At 34.1% G+C, this 18644-nt stretch overlaps 1 protein-coding gene across 1 annotated transcript in view; it reads left to right on the top strand.

The window, feature by feature from the left end:
* The window catches only part of BRWD3 (bromodomain and WD repeat domain containing 3), a gene marked incomplete at its 3' end in the record, with an annotated part of 87571 nt that overhangs the window by 39757 nt on the left and 29170 nt on the right, over window positions 1-18644 (top strand). The window contains exons 12-20 of the mRNA XM_080909813.1: window positions 248-288; window positions 3133-3237; window positions 4508-4661; window positions 7723-7857; window positions 9296-9424; window positions 12045-12270; window positions 13950-14108; window positions 16582-16765; window positions 18102-18195. Coding sequence (XP_080765939.1) covers window positions 248-288; window positions 3133-3237; window positions 4508-4661; window positions 7723-7857; window positions 9296-9424; window positions 12045-12270; window positions 13950-14108; window positions 16582-16765; window positions 18102-18195 — 1227 coding nt within the window. The remainder of the gene's footprint in view (window positions 1-247; window positions 289-3132; window positions 3238-4507; window positions 4662-7722; window positions 7858-9295; window positions 9425-12044; window positions 12271-13949; window positions 14109-16581; window positions 16766-18101; window positions 18196-18644) is intronic.

The raw sequence follows: 18644 nt of genomic DNA, 5'->3' as shown, positions 1-18644 counted from the left end.
CATCCCTTTGATAGGATTTATAAGCAGATTTGTTTATGTTTAGCTTGTTTTAGAATACCACAAACTTATTTTGTACATTGGTTGAGGCTTCAGTGATTTGTCTTTTTTAAAGCAAAATGAGTTTTTAAAATGAAAATCATATTAAAATGAAATCTACCTTGTAAAGCTTTTTCGTGTAAATTTAGGAGAAGGACATTATTTTTTACATAAGTTCATTTAATCAAAAGTCTGTTGTTCTATGTTTTAGGACAAAGTTGTTGCTGTTCAGTTCTGTAACAATGGAGACAGGTAATTATGGAGTACATACTTGTATGAAGAAATATTGGACACATTTTTATTATTCCCTTCAAACTAATACAGTTGATATCCAGACATTGATAATTTAATAAACTCACAATCCTTTTGTAGGCTAAGCATCTGTTCACCTCACCTTTCCCACAGTTAACCTCCTTCAACTCAATTTACACTCACTGAAGTCAGACCTAGAAGAGTTCGTACCTTGACCCCACCTCCTGTGGTTCTGGATATCTCTCATTGTACCCTAATTTCACTAACTGCCAAAAGTCCTTTGTTTTGTTTTGTTTTGTTTTAAGATGATCTTGGTTACTTGAATTGCTGGGCTACTTTTAAAGATAAAACCTAAAAGATGCATTTGTGTAGACAGAGATTGTTTTTTATAGTCTTTGGCTGCTGAAGCTGACTGTGCTGATGCTGTGTGCTATCACTGAGAGATAACATAGACAAAGTAGCTCAGAGTTCTTCCTCACTGTAAAGACAATGAATGAGGTAGAAACGAGCTATTTTGTGTAGATTCAGAGTCTGTGTCTGTCTTCTTTGCTATCTGTATCTCTTTAAAGTAGTTAACTCTGTAGTGACCATGGTCTGTCTGCTCTTCAGCTTCCTGAGTTTCTCTACTGTTATATACTTTCTTTTCTGTTCTCTGTTATATACTTTGCCTTTTCTGTTTTCTTTGACAACCTGACTTAAATTAGTATAACTCTGACAAGCAAACAATTGCTCTATTCAGAAATGTTCTTATCATTTTTCTTCTGTTGTTCTGAAATGAATTTTAAATTTTAAACTGGCATTTCCAGACTCTGGACAACTTGACTTTGACAACTACATCCTTTTCTCATAATAATCTGTGTGTTTCTCCTCGTTCCTTTATGGATTTCTTTTCCATATTTTCACATTATCTCATCCATTACTTCCTTATACTTTCCTCACATTCTTCCTGTCCAGCACCGTCATTGCCCACCTTCCACCTTATTTTCTTTTCCCTTCTGTCCTGTCTCCTGTCATTTTCTCTCCTTTTCTTTTGTCTCTGCCTCCCTTTCTCTCCTGATTCTATCTTATCTATGTCTCATATGGGTTTTAAGGTTCATTCATGTTCTACTTGGAGCTTGTCCTGAGATGTCCAGATTTCATATTTATTCTGACATGGGTGCTGGGAACAGAAATCTGATCCTCTGCAAGAGCAGCATGTGCTCTTACTGATCCAACACCCATATTACTATTTTCTACTGAAAGAACCTGTGATTTTAATTTCTTATCTATTTGTAAAAGTGTATTTAAAAAACATTGTTAGGACTCCTTCAAAAATAAATGCAGTCAATACATAAAAAATCTTATATGAATTTAAAAATATACAAAGCATATTAAATATGAATGGATACATATATGTGAAAAATCAAAATACGGAAATTTTGTTTAAGGAAAGATCATAGGTGAAACTTTGCTCATACCTGAAATTCTTTGTACTTTTTAAAAATTAGTATAGAAACAAACACTTCCTAATTAGAGCAGCCAATTTTACTAATATTATAATATAAATTTAAACAACTAAAAATTTTTAAAATTAAAATATAATAAAAAATTATAAGACTCAACATATTGAGTATTATAAATGGAACTATTCTTACAACTTTTCAAAAGATTTTTTTCCCCAAACATAGGAAACAATTTGGCAATACATATCAAAATCTTCTCCACATTAAACCAGATACACTGAAACTATTAGATGAGAAAGTAGGGAAAACCTTAGAACACATAGGCACAGGAGAAAATTTTCTGAACAAAACACCAATGGCTCAAGCTCTAAGGTCAAAGGTTAATAAATGGGACTTAATGAGATTGCAAAGTTTCTGTAAGGCTAAGGACACTGTCAAGAAAATAAAAATGTACCTACTCTAAATCAGGACAATATATAGCATTGTAGAAAGACAGATATTATAGGATTGTGTTTAAAACTGTAATTATTGATCATTATGCATTTCATTAGGTACATTTTGGTATATCTATATAGATGAATACTTATTGAAATTGATTTAGTTTTGTACTCATAGATCTATAAAATACGGTTGTGGACAGAATTGTATATGGTGGGATTCTGTTTTCTAAATAGAAAATGGGTCATTATACATGTTTCAGTGGGTTTTAGGTTTTTTCATCCAGTCTCTTAGTATATAGTTTATGCAGGCCTTGAACTTGCGATCTTCCTGGCTTATCGTTTTGATCACTTGAATCATAAGCTTGCAGGCATACCTGGTTTAAATACTTATCTGAAAGATTAGAAAAAAATACAATATCAAACTTGTGATTTATAATAACAAATGTATTATTAAGGGTAGCTCATGATAAAAGTGTTGGTATATTTATAGGATTGGGCAACCTTCAGTGTAGTTATTCTTAGAACAAACCTGTTCTTCTACCTTATAGAATGCTCATTCCCTTTAGTTACGAATCATTAAACCTATCATCACTTTCTCAAGCACTGGGTAACTGTTCATCTCTGTCATTAGACCTTACTTGCACCCAACATTCTGTTGTATGAATCCCATGTTTTATTTATCCATTGGCAAACATTTCATTTGTTTCTTCTTCGGGGATTATTGAGTGTTCCATGCATCTTCACATTCTAACGTTTTTATTTCTTTCGGTGGCTATGTACCTGAAGAGTATGATTGCTGGGTCAAAAGGTAACTTAGTTTATCGTTTTAAGAACTGCCGAACTGTTTTCTAAAATTAATGCACTCTTTTACATATTCTGGTGGTATCTGAAGGTTATTTCATAATTAAGAAAATTTGATGTAGTTTTGAAAAAAAAAATAACAAGGCCAATTTACATTCCAGCCTACGGTTTGTTAGCGGAAGTAGAGACGGAACAGCAAGAATATGGCAGTATCAACAGCAAGAGTGGAAGAGCATAGTGCTAGATATGGCTACTAAGATGAGTGGGTAAGCAGGGGTAGTAGGTATCTCAGGGGATTTCCCATAGCATATCATCTTTTGCATTGTGCCATATTTAATAGTACATATACTTTTATGTTATTAAATACTTTGGAATTAATTATTAGGGATGGAATTTACCCCTTTAGTCTTGTGGCAACTGTTACTTTGATGTTGTCTGACTAGAACATTGCTTATGTCTCAGATTCTGGTCTATTGTGATGCTTGGATGTCTGAGTTTTATCAACTCCCATGGAGTTATTTTCTGGCTTAGTTTTCATCTGTCATTTTTTTATATCACTTTGTACTTCTATTTTAAAAATTATTCTTATTAAATAGTATAATAAATTTGCCTTCTACTCTAATTAGGAAGGACTCCTTTATATTTCATATTGTTTGCATTTATATTCATCATTATACATGCAATTAATTGCTATCTGCTTTCAGCAGCTTACTGCTGATGAGATGATATATCAGTGTCTTTGAGATAATTTAATTTCTCAGTGTTTGACCTTTAAATTGACTACCTTATTAAATAAACTGACTTTATAGTAATAGACAGGTATAATTAATGTCATACTCAGGTATGTCAATAAATATTCTGATACTTATTTAAAAGGCTATTAGTTTGTTTTCAAAGTAGTAATACTTATGGGGATAATATAACCACTTGCACGTGTTTTGTATTGTCTGGCAGCCAAAATGATCATTCTGTGGATTTCAATTTTTAAGATATAGAGTTATTTCTAATCTCACTTTTTGTGTACTTCCAAGTCACTATTGTATTAATTTGATTTTATTGCTGTGATTAAATATCATAGCCAAAAACAACTTGAAGAGGAAAGGACATCTTTCATCTTATAGCTCCTAGCTTATAATCCTTCACTGAAGTACTCAAGGCAAGAACCTGGAGGCAGGAAGTGAAGCAGAAGCCCTAAGGAACACTGCTTTCTTAGGCTTGTTCTCTATTGCTTGCTCAAGCCACTTTCTTACCCAGGACTGCCTGCCCAGAGATGGTACTGCTCATAGTGGGCTGGGCCTTCCTACATCAATGGTTAGACAGTCTTACCTAAAAACCAAGCTAATGGAGACATTTTCCCTATTGAGATTCCTTCTTCTCACATGACTCTAGGTTATGTCCATTTGACAAAAGACTTTCCAGCACAACTATTTACATCTAATCATTTACATCTTCCTAAATTTTTTGGTCATGTTTGCTGTTTTGTGTTTCCCTTTGTTAAAATGCCCAAGATACGACTATTTGAAATGATTGTTTCAGGAATAATTTGACATCTACGGAAGACAAAGTCACTAAACTGAAGGTGACTATGGTGGCTTGGGATCGGTATGACACCACTGTTATTACTGCAGTAAACAATTTCCTTTTGAAAGTTTGGAATTCTGTCACTGGGCAGCTTCTTCATACTTTATCTGTAAGTATTCTACTTTTTAATAGGAAAAGAAACTATTTAAGCCTAGTGCAGTAGTGTATCATAATGTTTGATGCTTACAGTGAGGTATGAAGATTACTTGACTTAGGAGTTAGAGACCAGTCTGGGCAATATAGTGAGACACTGTCTCAAAGTTCTAGGAGAAAGACAAATAAATTGTGCTTTTCTTGTTATGATTTGTTGGCCTTTGGAGAATATTTTGAGGATCCTTTGTTACATTTACTTGATAAGACTAATGCATGATACAGCACTGAAAGTATGACTAAGTTTTTAAAGGTTATATTTATGTATTTCTTAATGTTAATGTTTCTTCAAGTATACAGTAATTTGTACTGAGGGTTAGGATTTTTTGCACAGATATCTTACATTTTCTATCTTCAGTGATCAGTTTATGTAAGGAATAGAAAAAAGAGGAAGAAATCATTCAAATGATAGTGTTTTTTTTTGATTTTATGTATATTTCTTATAGTAAAAGAATGCCCTATCTGTAGGATTAATAGCAGAATACATGTGGGTGGGGTTGTTGGTCAGCACATCATGTTATGGGTTGACTGCTCTTTCCTCTTCTCGGCTTCATTTATCAATGTCTAAGCATTTTACTGAGGCAAATTCAAGTGATAGTCATACGTTTTCAATGCAGTATTAAGTGGCAGGGTTTAGATTAGAATCTCAACGTACTTTCTTCCTTCTTTATCTTGCCTTCTTATCTATCCAGCTAACTGTGGTAATCTTCACCTCTGTAATAACAGCACATAGGATGCTGAAGGGGAGGATTGCTACAGGTTGGAGTCTAGCTCAGCTACATATTGAATACCAGGCTAGCCTGGGCTACACAGGAAACTCATGTCTCAATACCAGTTAACTAGTTAATAAACAGAAATAATTATAATAATATATATTCGTTCTTTGGTTCTTTAATTGGTAATGTTGCTTTTGATCAATACTCCAAACAACAAATAAGCTATGTATATAACCTAATACCAGTTTTTTAGCAACCACAATTAGCAATCTAATTTCATTAACATACTTAATATATCCAAGCATCATTTCAAAATAGACTTACTAATGAAACATTCACTTTTCAAGCAAAGTCTTCATACAAAACATCTGAATTTGTACTACCCATATTTTAAATGCTTAATAGCCACAGATAGCTAGTGTCTACTGAGTTAGATGTGGCACATCCATATCTCTATAGCTTTAAGAGTTGTAGCTATTAATTTAATAGATCAGTGTAAAATTCCCTCTTCAAAGTTACTTTAGTCTCATTTAGTGACACTCTTATGGCTGACTCATAGATTTATTTTCACTGAATTTTACTGACAAAATTAGTGTTTGTAACAGAGTTACTTAGTTTTCTTTTTCCGTCTTTATTTTATCTATTCATTTACTTGTTTGTTTTTTGAAAATTGAGATGAGTTTTATATACCCCAGGCCAGCCTTAAACTTTCAATTTAGCCAATAGTGACCTTGAATTTTCTGTTTTCCCTGGCTCCATCTTCCAATGCTAGGATTGTATGTGCCACAATATGGTTTTCTGCAGGGCATATGGTTCTATGGGAGAACCCTACCAGTTCGTCTAAATTCCAAGCCCTTCATTTCATATTGTATATAATTCCATTGTAAAAATTTATGTCATGGTCTTTGTGGGACATAAAGCTCTTCTATTCAAACAGTGATTCCTGGGCTTCTACTGGGTGAACAGTTTTGGATTAGGTATTAGAAATCAATGGAAAATTAACCAGTATTTTCTCCTGTGGCTTATTAAAAGAGAAAACCTTTTAACCAAGTGAGAGCTGATTATAAAAAGTCCAAGAGGCACCAATGTATATTTCTAGCAATGATCAGATCTGATGTGGGAGAGACTTTGCCCTAATGTACTCTAAAATAGATATGCCATTATCATTTGAATTATCAATATCAATATATGATTTATTGAATATACTTTTAGGAAACTAAGAAATAGTGGCTGTTTAGATGATTCTGAAACAAAGGTTGTAGTTTCAGCAGAGAAAGAATGTTTTTAGTAGTCATAGGGAAGAATTTTGGTTCTCTTCAAGTTATTGATGGTATATTTTGTAATTCATCTTAGCACTGTACATTTTAGGGTAGTCTTTTTTTTCTTTTTTCTTGTTCTTTTTTTTTCTTTTTTTATTGGTTATTTTGTTTATTTGAATTTCAAATGTTATCACCCTTCCAAGTTTCCTCTGTAATTTCCCAGCCCATTTCCCCTGCTCCTGCCTCTCCAAAGGTGCTCCCCCACCTGCTGGAGCCATGGGTATTCTTTGGTTGATTATTTAGTCTTAGGATAGTCTTAAGATAGTATTTTGAGGTAAGGTTTTACTATATACTTTCAGACCTTTTATCTTCCTACCACAGCCTCATGAGTTCTGAGACCACAGATACAAGTGATAGAAAACACTGGATGGAAACCAATAAGATATTTTATTATGGTAGTAAGATTAGATAGATGGAGTAGATAGATGTTGTAGTGAAGGGCCTGTTTTCCTTTCTCTGTCCTGCAACTTCTACTTTACTTTAAAAACCTATATTGCATATTCCCAACTGGGTTCAAACTTACTATATAGTCAAGGATGGCCTCTGACTGTCCTGCATCCATGCTTTGACTGCCAGAAATACATAAACTCTCATACTGTGTTTGTTGTATTTTCTGTGGCTTTTAAAAAATTAGTGGCCTTGATTGCTGGAAGTACATATGCCGTCATACCCTGCTTGCAGTACTTTCTGTGGCTTTTAACAAATTAGTGAAATATTATATCTCCAAATTATATTTCAATGGTTAGAGAGCATTAATCATCTTTCTCTGTCTTTTGTCCATGACATCAGGTATATAAAATCAGTAGTTGTACATTTAAGGACCTCTAACTATAATAGTTATTTATGAAGTATCCACAAGTGAATTCTATTCAGTTGATATGCATTAATTCATCTCAACCAGACTTCTAGAACTCAAAGACTTTTGGAAAAATAAGTTAGATATCTGGAGTTGCACCTTTATTTCTAATATTGATTTTCATTACAGGGGCATGATGATGAAGTATTTGTTCTAGAAGCACATCCATTTGATCAAAGGATTATACTTTCAGCAGGTCATGATGGGAACATTTTTATTTGGGACCTTGACCGAGGGACCAAAATACGAAATTACTTTAATATGGTAAGAAAACTGTATATAAAGTTCATATTTTCATATTAAATCTTACTTTGGTTTTTGATAATCCAGTAGCCTAGGACAAAGAAACATTTTGTCATCTTATGTTTAAGTCAGTGAAATGATTCAGAGAATGACCCAGGGGCTTAGAGTTAGACCTTTCCGCATAGCCATTTATCATGGTTGTTAGCATTTTTCAAATTTTGGTGTCTACATCTAAACTTTTCAATCAAATTGAATTTAAAGTGTAAACTGACATACCAAAAGATCTATTTTGTAACTATTACTAATCAAATATAATTAACATAATTTTAACTTATAATTATTAAAATTATTGCAATACATGTATCTGTCTCTGCTATATACTTCAGCTATATGAGTTTCATAGCCAAACTTATTGAAAAATATAAATTTGTATATATACATGTTCTTTTCTTGTTGGAGAAGGAGGAGGAAATGGTGTCTCATTTAGTCCAAGTATATATCAAACTCTCCTTATAGGCAATGATGACTTTTAACTCCTGATCCTTCTGCACTACCTCTAAACTCTTTTAAAGATTTGTATATTTTATCTATATGAGTACACTGTAACTGTCTTCAAACACACCAGAAGAGGCTATCAGATCCCTTTACAGATGGTTGTGAGCCACCATGTGGTTGCTGTGTATTGAACTCAGGACCTCTGGAAGAATAGTCATTGTTCTTAACTGCTGAGACATCTCCCCAGCACTTGTGTATACCCCTTAAGTGCTTGGTTTACATCTGTACTGCCATACCCGATTGTGGTTTCTTTTTGCTTTTCCTACAGGGTCTTGCATATTGGTGTAGATGCTCGTGTTATAAATCTCACACAAATTATGTAAAACACATCATTTCTCTCAGTAAAACACCATTCCTTTATGATGACCATACTCATATCATGCATGTTTAGGGGCCTTTTCTTAAGAATTATTAAGACTAAACAATGCTAAACTGTAGATCAGTCTTTGAGCTCACTCCTACAGATTTTATATAGATTCAGATCAGTAATAATACCATGTCCTTTGTTAAGTAATTTATTTGTATTGTTTAATTTTAAGGTAGTTATTTAAAGGCTTATTTGTCCTATAGATTAAGATAGAAACATATCTTCACTTTGCTGAATAGCACCTTTGTCAAGTTGGGTACATATAGATCCTCTTAACTGTCCTGATGCATCCATTTATTATTTCATAGGTTTTTATGTTAGGTGCAGTTGTTTACTGTTTCTGCCACAATGTTATTCTCCATTAAGTATATGTCAGAATTTTGCCATTTACACTTGGGTTCTGGCTACAGACGCCAGAAAGTACATTGAAATGTTGGTTCATCACAGAATCCAAGGGAATAACCAGGAGAAACTATTGCTTACTTAATATTTGCAAAAGACTCTTAAGGTGACTTAAAACACTCCTTTAAATTTCAGATTGAAGGCCAAGGTCACGGGGCAGTGTTTGATTGTAAATTTTCACCAGATGGAAACCATTTTGCTTGCACAGATTCTCATGGGCATTTGTTGCTATTTGGCTTTGGATGTAGTAAATACTACGAAAAGGTTAGTATATGTATACAATTTTTTGTTGTAGATAATTTGTGATAGTACCATTTAGAAATAAATCTTTTTCATTATATGTATTCTTGAAACATGGTATATTGTGTTGCATAGATTTTTATGCACTTTATTGAGCATAGTATATATATATATATATATATATATATATATATATATTGAGCATATGCCCTTCCCTTCCCTTTTTCTCTCCTCAAGTTAGCCCAGACACTTCTTCATTCATGTCGTGTGTCTATGTGTGTGTGTGTGTGTGTGTGTGTGTGAAAGAGAGAGAGAGAGAGAGAGAGAGAGAGAGAGAGAGAGACACCTAGGGCCCGTATATTAGAGAAAGCATGATTCTTTTCTTCTAGAGTAATTTAAAGATTTCAGTGCACAATTTTTTAAAGTCCTTGGTTAGGTTTATCACAAGGTATTTTAGTTTGTTCTTGAGACTGTTGTGAGTGAGATTGTTTTATTTTTTTTGTTTTTTTTTTTTTGATTTCGTAAATAGTGTCTTTGTCATTTGTATTATAAACAGAGGCTGATTGTTTTATATTAATTTTATATCCTGCCACCTTACTGAAATATCAGCTCTACATGTTTTCTGCAGAAACCATTTTTTGAAAATTAGATTTATTTATTTTTTGTTTATGGGTATTTATTTTCCTTTTATCATATGCATGCCTGGTACCCTTGCAAGTCATAAAGGGGTCCCTTAGAACTCGACTTACAAATTATTGTGAGCCTATTGTGGTGCTGGGAATTGACCCCAGGTCCTCTGCAAAGGCAATAAATGCTCTTAACTGCTGAGCCATCTCTCCCAGCCCCATGTAACGTCTTTAGACCCTTGTATGTATAAGTCATATTGTCTGAAAATAATTCGATTTTTTTCACTTCCTGTTTGCATCATGTCCATATCTGTCTCTTCTTAGTCTTGTAAAACTGCAGGCACAGTATTGAATACAAATGAAGGAAATAGGCCTGCTTTTTATGACAGTACTTGGAAATCTATCTGAGTTTGTTGCTGGCTCTAGATTTTTCATATAGTTAGCCTTTATTATGTTGAGATGTGTTTTGAATTTTTAACTCATAAATTTTATGTGTATGAGTATTTTGTCTGTACATCACAAGCATGTCTGGTGCCAGTGGAGACCAAAAAAGGTGTCAGATCTTCCTGGATCTGGAAATACAAGGGTTGTGAGCCACCATATGAGTACTGGGAACTGAACCCCAGTCCTCTGGAAGAGCAATCAGTGCGTTTACCTTCTGAATCGACTCTCCAGCTCATACATTTTTAAAAAAAAAGATTTTATTTTTATGTGCATATTAGTGTGTGTGTGTGTGTGTGTGTGTGTGTGTGTGTGTGTGTGTCTGTGTGTGTGACATGCATTCACATGACTGCACTGCCTGTGGAGAGTATGATGGAGCTCCATAGAGCTGAAGTTGTCAGTAAGTGTGATCTGTTTGTGCTCTGGGAAATGGACTTTAACTCCTGTGGCATCTTTCCACCCAGCAAGATGTGCTGCTTCTATTCTGTTTCTTTGGGGCTTCTGTCATAATAGGATTTGTCAAAAGTCTTTCTGAATTAAATGAGATTATCATGTGATCTGTCCTTGAGTCTGTTTTTTGAGTGATGTATTAGACCTACTTATTTATGTATGTTGAATCATCACTTCGGATTTGAAGCCAATTTAATCATGTTGAGTGATGTTTTTGATGTGGCTATGAATTTGGTTTGTGGGTCTATATTCATTGGCGATATTGGTCTATAATATCTATTTTTATACTGTCTGTATCAGGGTAGTGATGGCTTTATAGATAAATTTTTGGTAGCATTCCTTTTTATATTTTGCGTAATTGCCTGAGAGGCATTGTTGTTAATCCTTTAATGGTCTTGTAGAATTCAGAAGTTTGTTTGCTTTCTTAGTTGAGAGGTTTTTTTTTTTTTTTTTCCCTGATGGTTATTGTTTCAGTCATGTTGCTTGCTATAAAATTGTTTAGATTGCTTTGATTTAATTTTGTTAGGTCACACATGTAGGCCTCCATCCACATCTTTAAGGTTTTTCCTAAATAACTGGTGGTATCAACCTTCCTGCCACCCTATTTCCCAAGTGGTATGATTATAGGCATGTCTTACCACACCTAACTGTTTCTTTGTATTTTATTAGCTATGTGGCTGGGGTAGATTGTGGAATGTTATAGTGGGAAGATACCTTACCATCACTGAGGTCAGCTCAATACTTTAAATATAATTCATATAGTTGATATTTATCTCTCTTGTTATGCATATTATACTTCATTTACTCTTGAATAAAAATAAGAACTCACAATATAGGTTTGTGTGTTTCTTTTAAGTCAAATTAAAATATACAAGTTCTGATGGATGCCTTACTTCTTGTCCAGGGTAGAGATATATAAGGTGCAATCTCAAAAGAAAAAAAAAAGGAAGTCATGGAATTTAAAGGTCTTTTGTTTCTGCCTAGAGGGAACATATAGCAATACATAAGTATGAGATAATATAAAAGTTATCTGATTCAGAAAATATATATGCTATAGGAATGCAAATAAGGCCACATATTGTGCATTCTCTGTTCCATTAAGCACTAATAAAACATCTGTCCCAAAGATTCCAGATCAGATGTTCTTCCATACTGATTATCGGCCACTCATCAGAGATGCCAATAACTATGTATTAGATGAACAAACTCAACAAGCTCCTCACCTCATGCCTCCCCCATTCTTGGTGGATGTCGATGGGAATCCTCATCCTACAAAATTTCAACGACTGGTACCAGGACGGGAAAACTGTAAAGATGAACAGCTTATTCCACAGTTGGGATATGTGGCTAATGGTATGCTACCTCCTAACACAAATTGAAAGCTTCTCAGATGTTTGCTCCTCACTGAGTTTTCAAATATGTTATATTGCTCATTGTATACTATTTCTATTAATCTTTACGTGCATATTTCAGTTTCTCACAGTAGTTTTTTATTGTTTAGCTCTGCTGTGCACAAATAAGAGGTTTAGGACAAACAATAACATTCCCAAGAGGTAATTTGTTGACCTACCACAGTGAAAAACCACTACCATATGTATGACCTTTTTCTGCATGGTGACTTCTGGTAATGATTAAACTTACTAACTCTGCTATATTAAGCTTTTATAATTGGTTAAATTATATTGATTATAGCATTGATAGTTCATTTTGAAAGCCTCCATTTAATGAACCCAAGAGAAGAAGACCGGTCTGTTTAAATAGATGTTTCGGCTGTCTGTACTGTCTTTTCTGCTTCCTCTCCCACGGAATATCTTTGTATTGGTTTGTTCTTCAAAACTTCCATTTCATTATAGAAGAGTAAGTTACAGATTTGCAAGTAGAATTTTCTTTTTTCCTTAAAGTCTTTTTGAGACAGGATCTCACTATGTGCCCTGGGGCAGCTAGGAATTCACTTATCTCCGGTCTTACTTAGCCTTTTTAGAATGGGGATTATAGCTATGTGCCATCACACCTGGCTTCTGAATGTTCTTTCTTTGCTAGGGAATTAAGGCTTGAAGTGAACTGTATAGAATAAATTGGAATAGAAATTTATAACGAAATGAGGTGACATTGATTCCTTTGATAATTTAATATTTATTAACCAAAAAGAGAATGTGAATAATAAATAGAATATCAAACTGAAAATATCTAAAGAAAACCTTAATCTAGCATACTTAATTTCTTACAAGAGCTGATTACTTCATTACTCTACCAAATAGTGTTTGGTCTAATTACAAGATAAGATGAAAAAAGGACATGATGCATTTAAGATAGATCAAAGTTTAAAGTTTTCACTCAAAGGTAACTGTTGAATTTGAGTTTATCATAAAAATAATTTTCTACTTATTTAAACTCTAGTATTATTTTAAAAGAAAATATTTATTTACTTAAAAGACCATGTTATTTAAATATGTTAAATTTAACTTCTTTTAGAACAAAATTTTCATAAACAAAAGACACAGAATATTTTAGGTAACTGTGACTAAGCTTATTTATTCTTTACTCAAGCCAGACATGTTGGCTCACACCTCTCATCACAGCACTCAGAAAGCTGAGGCAGGGTTCCCATAAGCTCCAGGCCACGGAGGACTGTATAATGAGTTCCAGGCCAAGCTGGGTTGCAGAGGAAAACCCAACACTCAAATCTCCAATTGCCTATTTTGCCCTTAGAAAGTAACATAGAAAATTATATTTAAAATGCCTTATTTAACTTTAACATTACAGTTATTCCTTAAAATGCCTTGATAATAATGCCTCATTTAGTATTATTGATTAAATCACATATAAATGGTGAATTATAAATATATATATATATATATTATTTATTTAAATTCCCATAAAATGTTGTTTCATGCATACTTTATTTTTATGTTGTTATTTCTAATTACTTCTCTCACAATGTATAAGTTAAGCTTACTTTACTTCTTTTTACCATATTAAGGTATACTAAACTGTAATCAATTTATCCGACTTTGTGTCTTTGTCTCATTAAGGTGACGGTGAGGTAGTAGAACAGGTAATTGGGCAGCAAACCAATGACCAAGAAGAAAGCATTCTTGATGGGATAATCAGGGAGTTACAGAGAGAACAAGATCTAAGACTGATTGATGAAGGATTTGATCCACAGTATCCACTTCATAGATTTTCTGTTGGTAAGTAGATGTACATTTGTGGAAAGTATAAAAAACATATTTCAGTTATTTTATTTACACCAATGCAAACATTTTTTATTAATTTATACTTACAGTATCAGCTATTCCAGTGTACCATGACCTTGTATTTAGTTCTGACTAAAAAATGTAGTTAGTGTATTCAAATACGATATACCCCCTGACTGAGTATATTTAAAATATTTACATTTATTTCTAGAAATGAAGTCCTGGAAGAAGTTTAGCTTTTTTGTTGGGGAACTCAATCTATGAAATTTTTAAACTTAAGCCACCTTAGGTTTAGAAAGTACTGTTCTAATAATTGGCCCTTCATTGTTGAAAGCAGCTTATCATCCCTCTCTCCTGAAGGAATGAAAATAGGCCAGTACATAAAAGCCTGGCCTCCTCTTAGGATAGGACTTGCACAACAGCTTGATCGGAAAACAGTAGAAGTTAATATATGATTGTTTACTTTATTTAGTAATAATTATTCTTTTAAGAAATTCCCCTATCTTACTTTGCATGTAAGTATGTATATATGTATGTAGATGTTGGTCCATGGGATAGAAATCAGGTCACCAAGCTGAAGAACAAGCAGCTTTACCTTTAGCCATCTTGCTAACCACAATATAAATATCCTTATCTATTGTATACCTTCTTTTATTTACTGTGAAATATGCCTATGTACCTAAGATTGATATGTATATATTGAGTTGTTTTATTCAAGTTTGCCAAGAAATATGTTTTTAATATAAAAAGCAATTACAAGATTTTTTTTCTTAGTGCTAGGGTTTGAGCTCAGTGTTTTATGTAGCAAAGTCTCCTCAACTTAACCACATCCCAAGCTCTGTATATTTTATTTGTGATTAGGTCCTGCTGAGTTGACTGTGGTATCCATCAAGTAGCAGTCATCATGTTTACCCCCAAATGGACCTGGGATTATAGGCAATACACAAAATATTTTAGTTATTTCACCAAATTATAATAAAAGTGTTCTTCATTGGGGTCTCTTGGAGTGTCTAACCCATTTCAGTTTTCCTGTGTGGCAGAGTTTCTTAGATCCCTAATTTAGATCTTCATTAGTGGAATCAACATTTATTTCTCCCTCTACCATTAAGTTGCTGTAGATTGGAAATGCCATTAGCCAGTGGAACTTCACCGACTTGTTTCCTATGGTCATTTGTTTTCAAGTGTTTATTTTTGTAGTTGAAAATTGCAGTTTATATTTGTGTTTGATTTGCAAATATAAAAAATTAACAAAGCTTTCTAGAGTAATAAAAAAGTTATGTCACCGCATTCTTCTATTGCTTATTAATCTTGAAAGTGAATTTTGATGTTAAAATGTTTTGTTAGCTAGAAATGGTGACTCATGCTTTAACTTCTGTCCTGGGTCTAGCTAATGCCCCAGGATCACAGTGGGTTGAATGTATCAGATGTGGTAAATTTTCAAACAGCATGGGTTACAGAGTGAGAGTGAGTTTTTTGTTGTTGTTTTTGTTTGTTTGTTTGTTTGTTTGCTATGTGTGTGCTCACACGAACATGAGTGTTCACATGCATAGGGAAGCCACAGATAAATGATAAGTGTCTTCGTTTGCTTGCCTTATTTTTTGTGACTTTTTTCTTGCTCTTGCTCACCAATTCACCTAAACTGGCTAGTCAACAATCTCCGTGGTCAGTCTGACGCTGCTCCTCAGGTGCTGGAGTCATAGGCACATGACACTGGAAGTCTGTGCTACAGATTCCAACTCAGGTCCTCGTGCCTGCATAAGATTGCTTCCTGACTGAGCTGTCTCCCCAGCCTCCACTTGGACTTTTACAGTTTTTGTTTGTTTTGAAGGTTTTGTAAAACGTTTTACTCCAAAACATTGTTTTTTAGAAAGGATTGCTCTCTGCAGCCTACTGTAGTCTACAGCTCACAACCTCAGGCTCCCAAGAGTTAGAATTACATGTGTGCAATTCTCCACACCTAGTTTACCCTGAAACGTCCTCATGGACTAAGCAAAGATGAAATTTAGATTTTAAAAAGATGCATCTTGAACTATTATTATACATATAGTGAATGCTTCCGATCATCTTTGGGCACAGTTTTGTATGTGCATATAGTGAATGCTGATGTACAGTGCTTTGACAGAACTAAAAGAATTACACAAAATTTCAACGTTTACTGAGTACTTGTTTTATTTATAACAGTGCCGAAACATGAAGATGCACAGAAAATATGTCACCAGGAATAACAAGCCACTTTCATATTTGTAGCAGTCCTCTCTTCCTCTTTGCCCTCCTGTCCTCTCTTATTTGAGGTGCCCAGGATCAGATCTAGGGCCTTGCACATCCCAGGCCAGCAATCTAACACTGTGTTACATTACCAGCCCCCAAATCCTATATTTCAAACTTTTGTTTTGTTTACAGAGAGCTGTAATCTACAGTACTAGTATCTTTGCTCAAAAAATTATATTTTTCTTTGCCTTCACTTCAGCTCTGAGTAGTCCAAATATGGACATACCTTCTTCCCCAAATATTGGCCTTCGGCGTAGTGGTCAAATTGAAGGTGTTCGGCAGATGCATAACAATGCTCCTAGGAGCCAGATGGCCACTGAAAGAGACCTCATGGCTTGGAGCAGAAGAGTGGTGGTGAATGAACTAAATAGTGGTGTTAGTAGGTGAGTTGACACTGTCCCTGTTTGCAGCCTCATGGGAAGAAGAAGAATATCAATCAGCCAACCCGCCCAGAATTCCCAGGGACCAAAGCACCAACCAATGAGCACACATGGGGAGACCCATAGTTCCAGTTGCATATGTATCAGAGGATGGCATTGTCTGGTATCAATGGGAGGAGAGGCCTTTGGTCTAATGATGGCTAGTTTTTTCAGTATAGGGGAATGCCAGTGTGCTGAAGTGGGAGAGGATGGTTGGGAGTGGGAACATCTTCATGGAAGCATGGGGAAACGGTGACAGGTTGGGTGGGGGAAGAGGATAACATTGGAAATATAAATATCCAATAAAAATTATTTTAAAAAATTCAAAGCCCTATATTTACAAGTGAGATAGTTGGTAACTGAGATATTCTAGCCAAGTTGAATTGTGTATTAGTTTCATATTAACTAATACTAATTACTTCATTATGTAACAAACATCATTTTAAATGTGCTCATCTTTGTGATAAATGCCTTGGGAATACTGAAAGTGTGATGCACTAATATCATTGTGTGAAGTTATCACTTAGGCTAGAGTAAGAAATATAATACTGAAAAAGAACTCATAATAGATTGTATGTAAACTAGTAACATGTATATATTTAAACTGTTAGAACATATAAAATACCTTTAACCAAGTATTTTCAACACATATCTCAAAAGTAGCAGTATGTGTTCGTCGTTTATTTTTCCTCTCTGCTTTCTTTTGTGAGTAGGAATGCAAAAAAAAGCTAATTTTATGAGTGCCAAGGCTAGACTACAGTTGAGACAATTTATTTCTTGAAAGTAGAATGGAAAGCAGGGTCTTAGATATGCACACACTGATTTTTACTGTAAGCTTACTCAATGTGAGTAAGTGGTAGAAAAAAAAAATCAAATCTCAGTTTGTAAATGAGTATGATAGAATCATACATTGGTGTTTCTTAGGTCATATTCTGGAAACTGTTGTACCATGAACAAAAATTGAAACTGTCTTACCAGGTGAAAGAAGATATCTACAAAAGAACAGATGTTGTGTAACCCCACGTAACATAAAGTACTTAAAGCAGACAAACTCCTGGACATACTAACAGAGATGGGAGGTTCAAAGACCCTAGAGGAATAGGAAAATGAGCTGGAAGTGCTTAGAGGTCTTGGGAGTGGGGAAATCCCAGTGTGAGCGGGGTAGGGGTTTGCAGATGTACTGCTATTGACATATGCAATGAAAATGATCTACTTTATATTTTGAAGTTAGTAGGTTTTGAGATTTGATGATTAAAATACTGGTTTATTTTTACTATTTTATCTTGCAATATTTTATTAGGGTTCAAGAAGAATGTCGAAATGCAAAAGGTGACCTAGAAGTTAGTCTTTATACTGTTGAAAAGAAGAAAAAGCCATCTTTTCCTATCCAAAGAGTAAGTTGGAATCTAATGTTTGCAAATACAAGTTATTTTAAAGGCAACAGTTATTTATCAAGAGGCTGATTAAGTTGGTGTCTACTTATATGGAACCTAATTATAGTGTTACTTATAAAAAAGAAATTAAATAAAATATAAAAGATTGTCTTTTATGGTATGTGTTTTGAAATATCTTTAATACGGTTAAATGCATCTGTAACTTTATTGATCATTAATCCCAATGTAAAACAAATGGTAGATCCATTAAACAAGAAGTTGACAAACTCATAGATGAAATCCTATTCTTTTCAGTTAATTAAATGTTATTCAATTAGCTTGCCTTTAGTTGTTTTTATGTTATTTATAAAGACAGTTCAGTATCTGACCTAGAAAGCCAGATATGCTTACATTCTGGCCCATCACAGATAAACTTTGCTGACCTTTATCTACTGCAGACCCAGGCCTAA

The sequence above is a fragment of the Micromys minutus genome (genome assembly GCF_963924665.1).
Source record: "Micromys minutus genome assembly, chromosome: X".
Lineage (NCBI taxonomy): Eukaryota > Metazoa > Chordata > Mammalia > Rodentia > Muridae > Micromys > Micromys minutus.
Note: the sequence above shows the minus strand (reverse complement) of the source record. Positions and strands in the feature narration are given on the sequence as shown.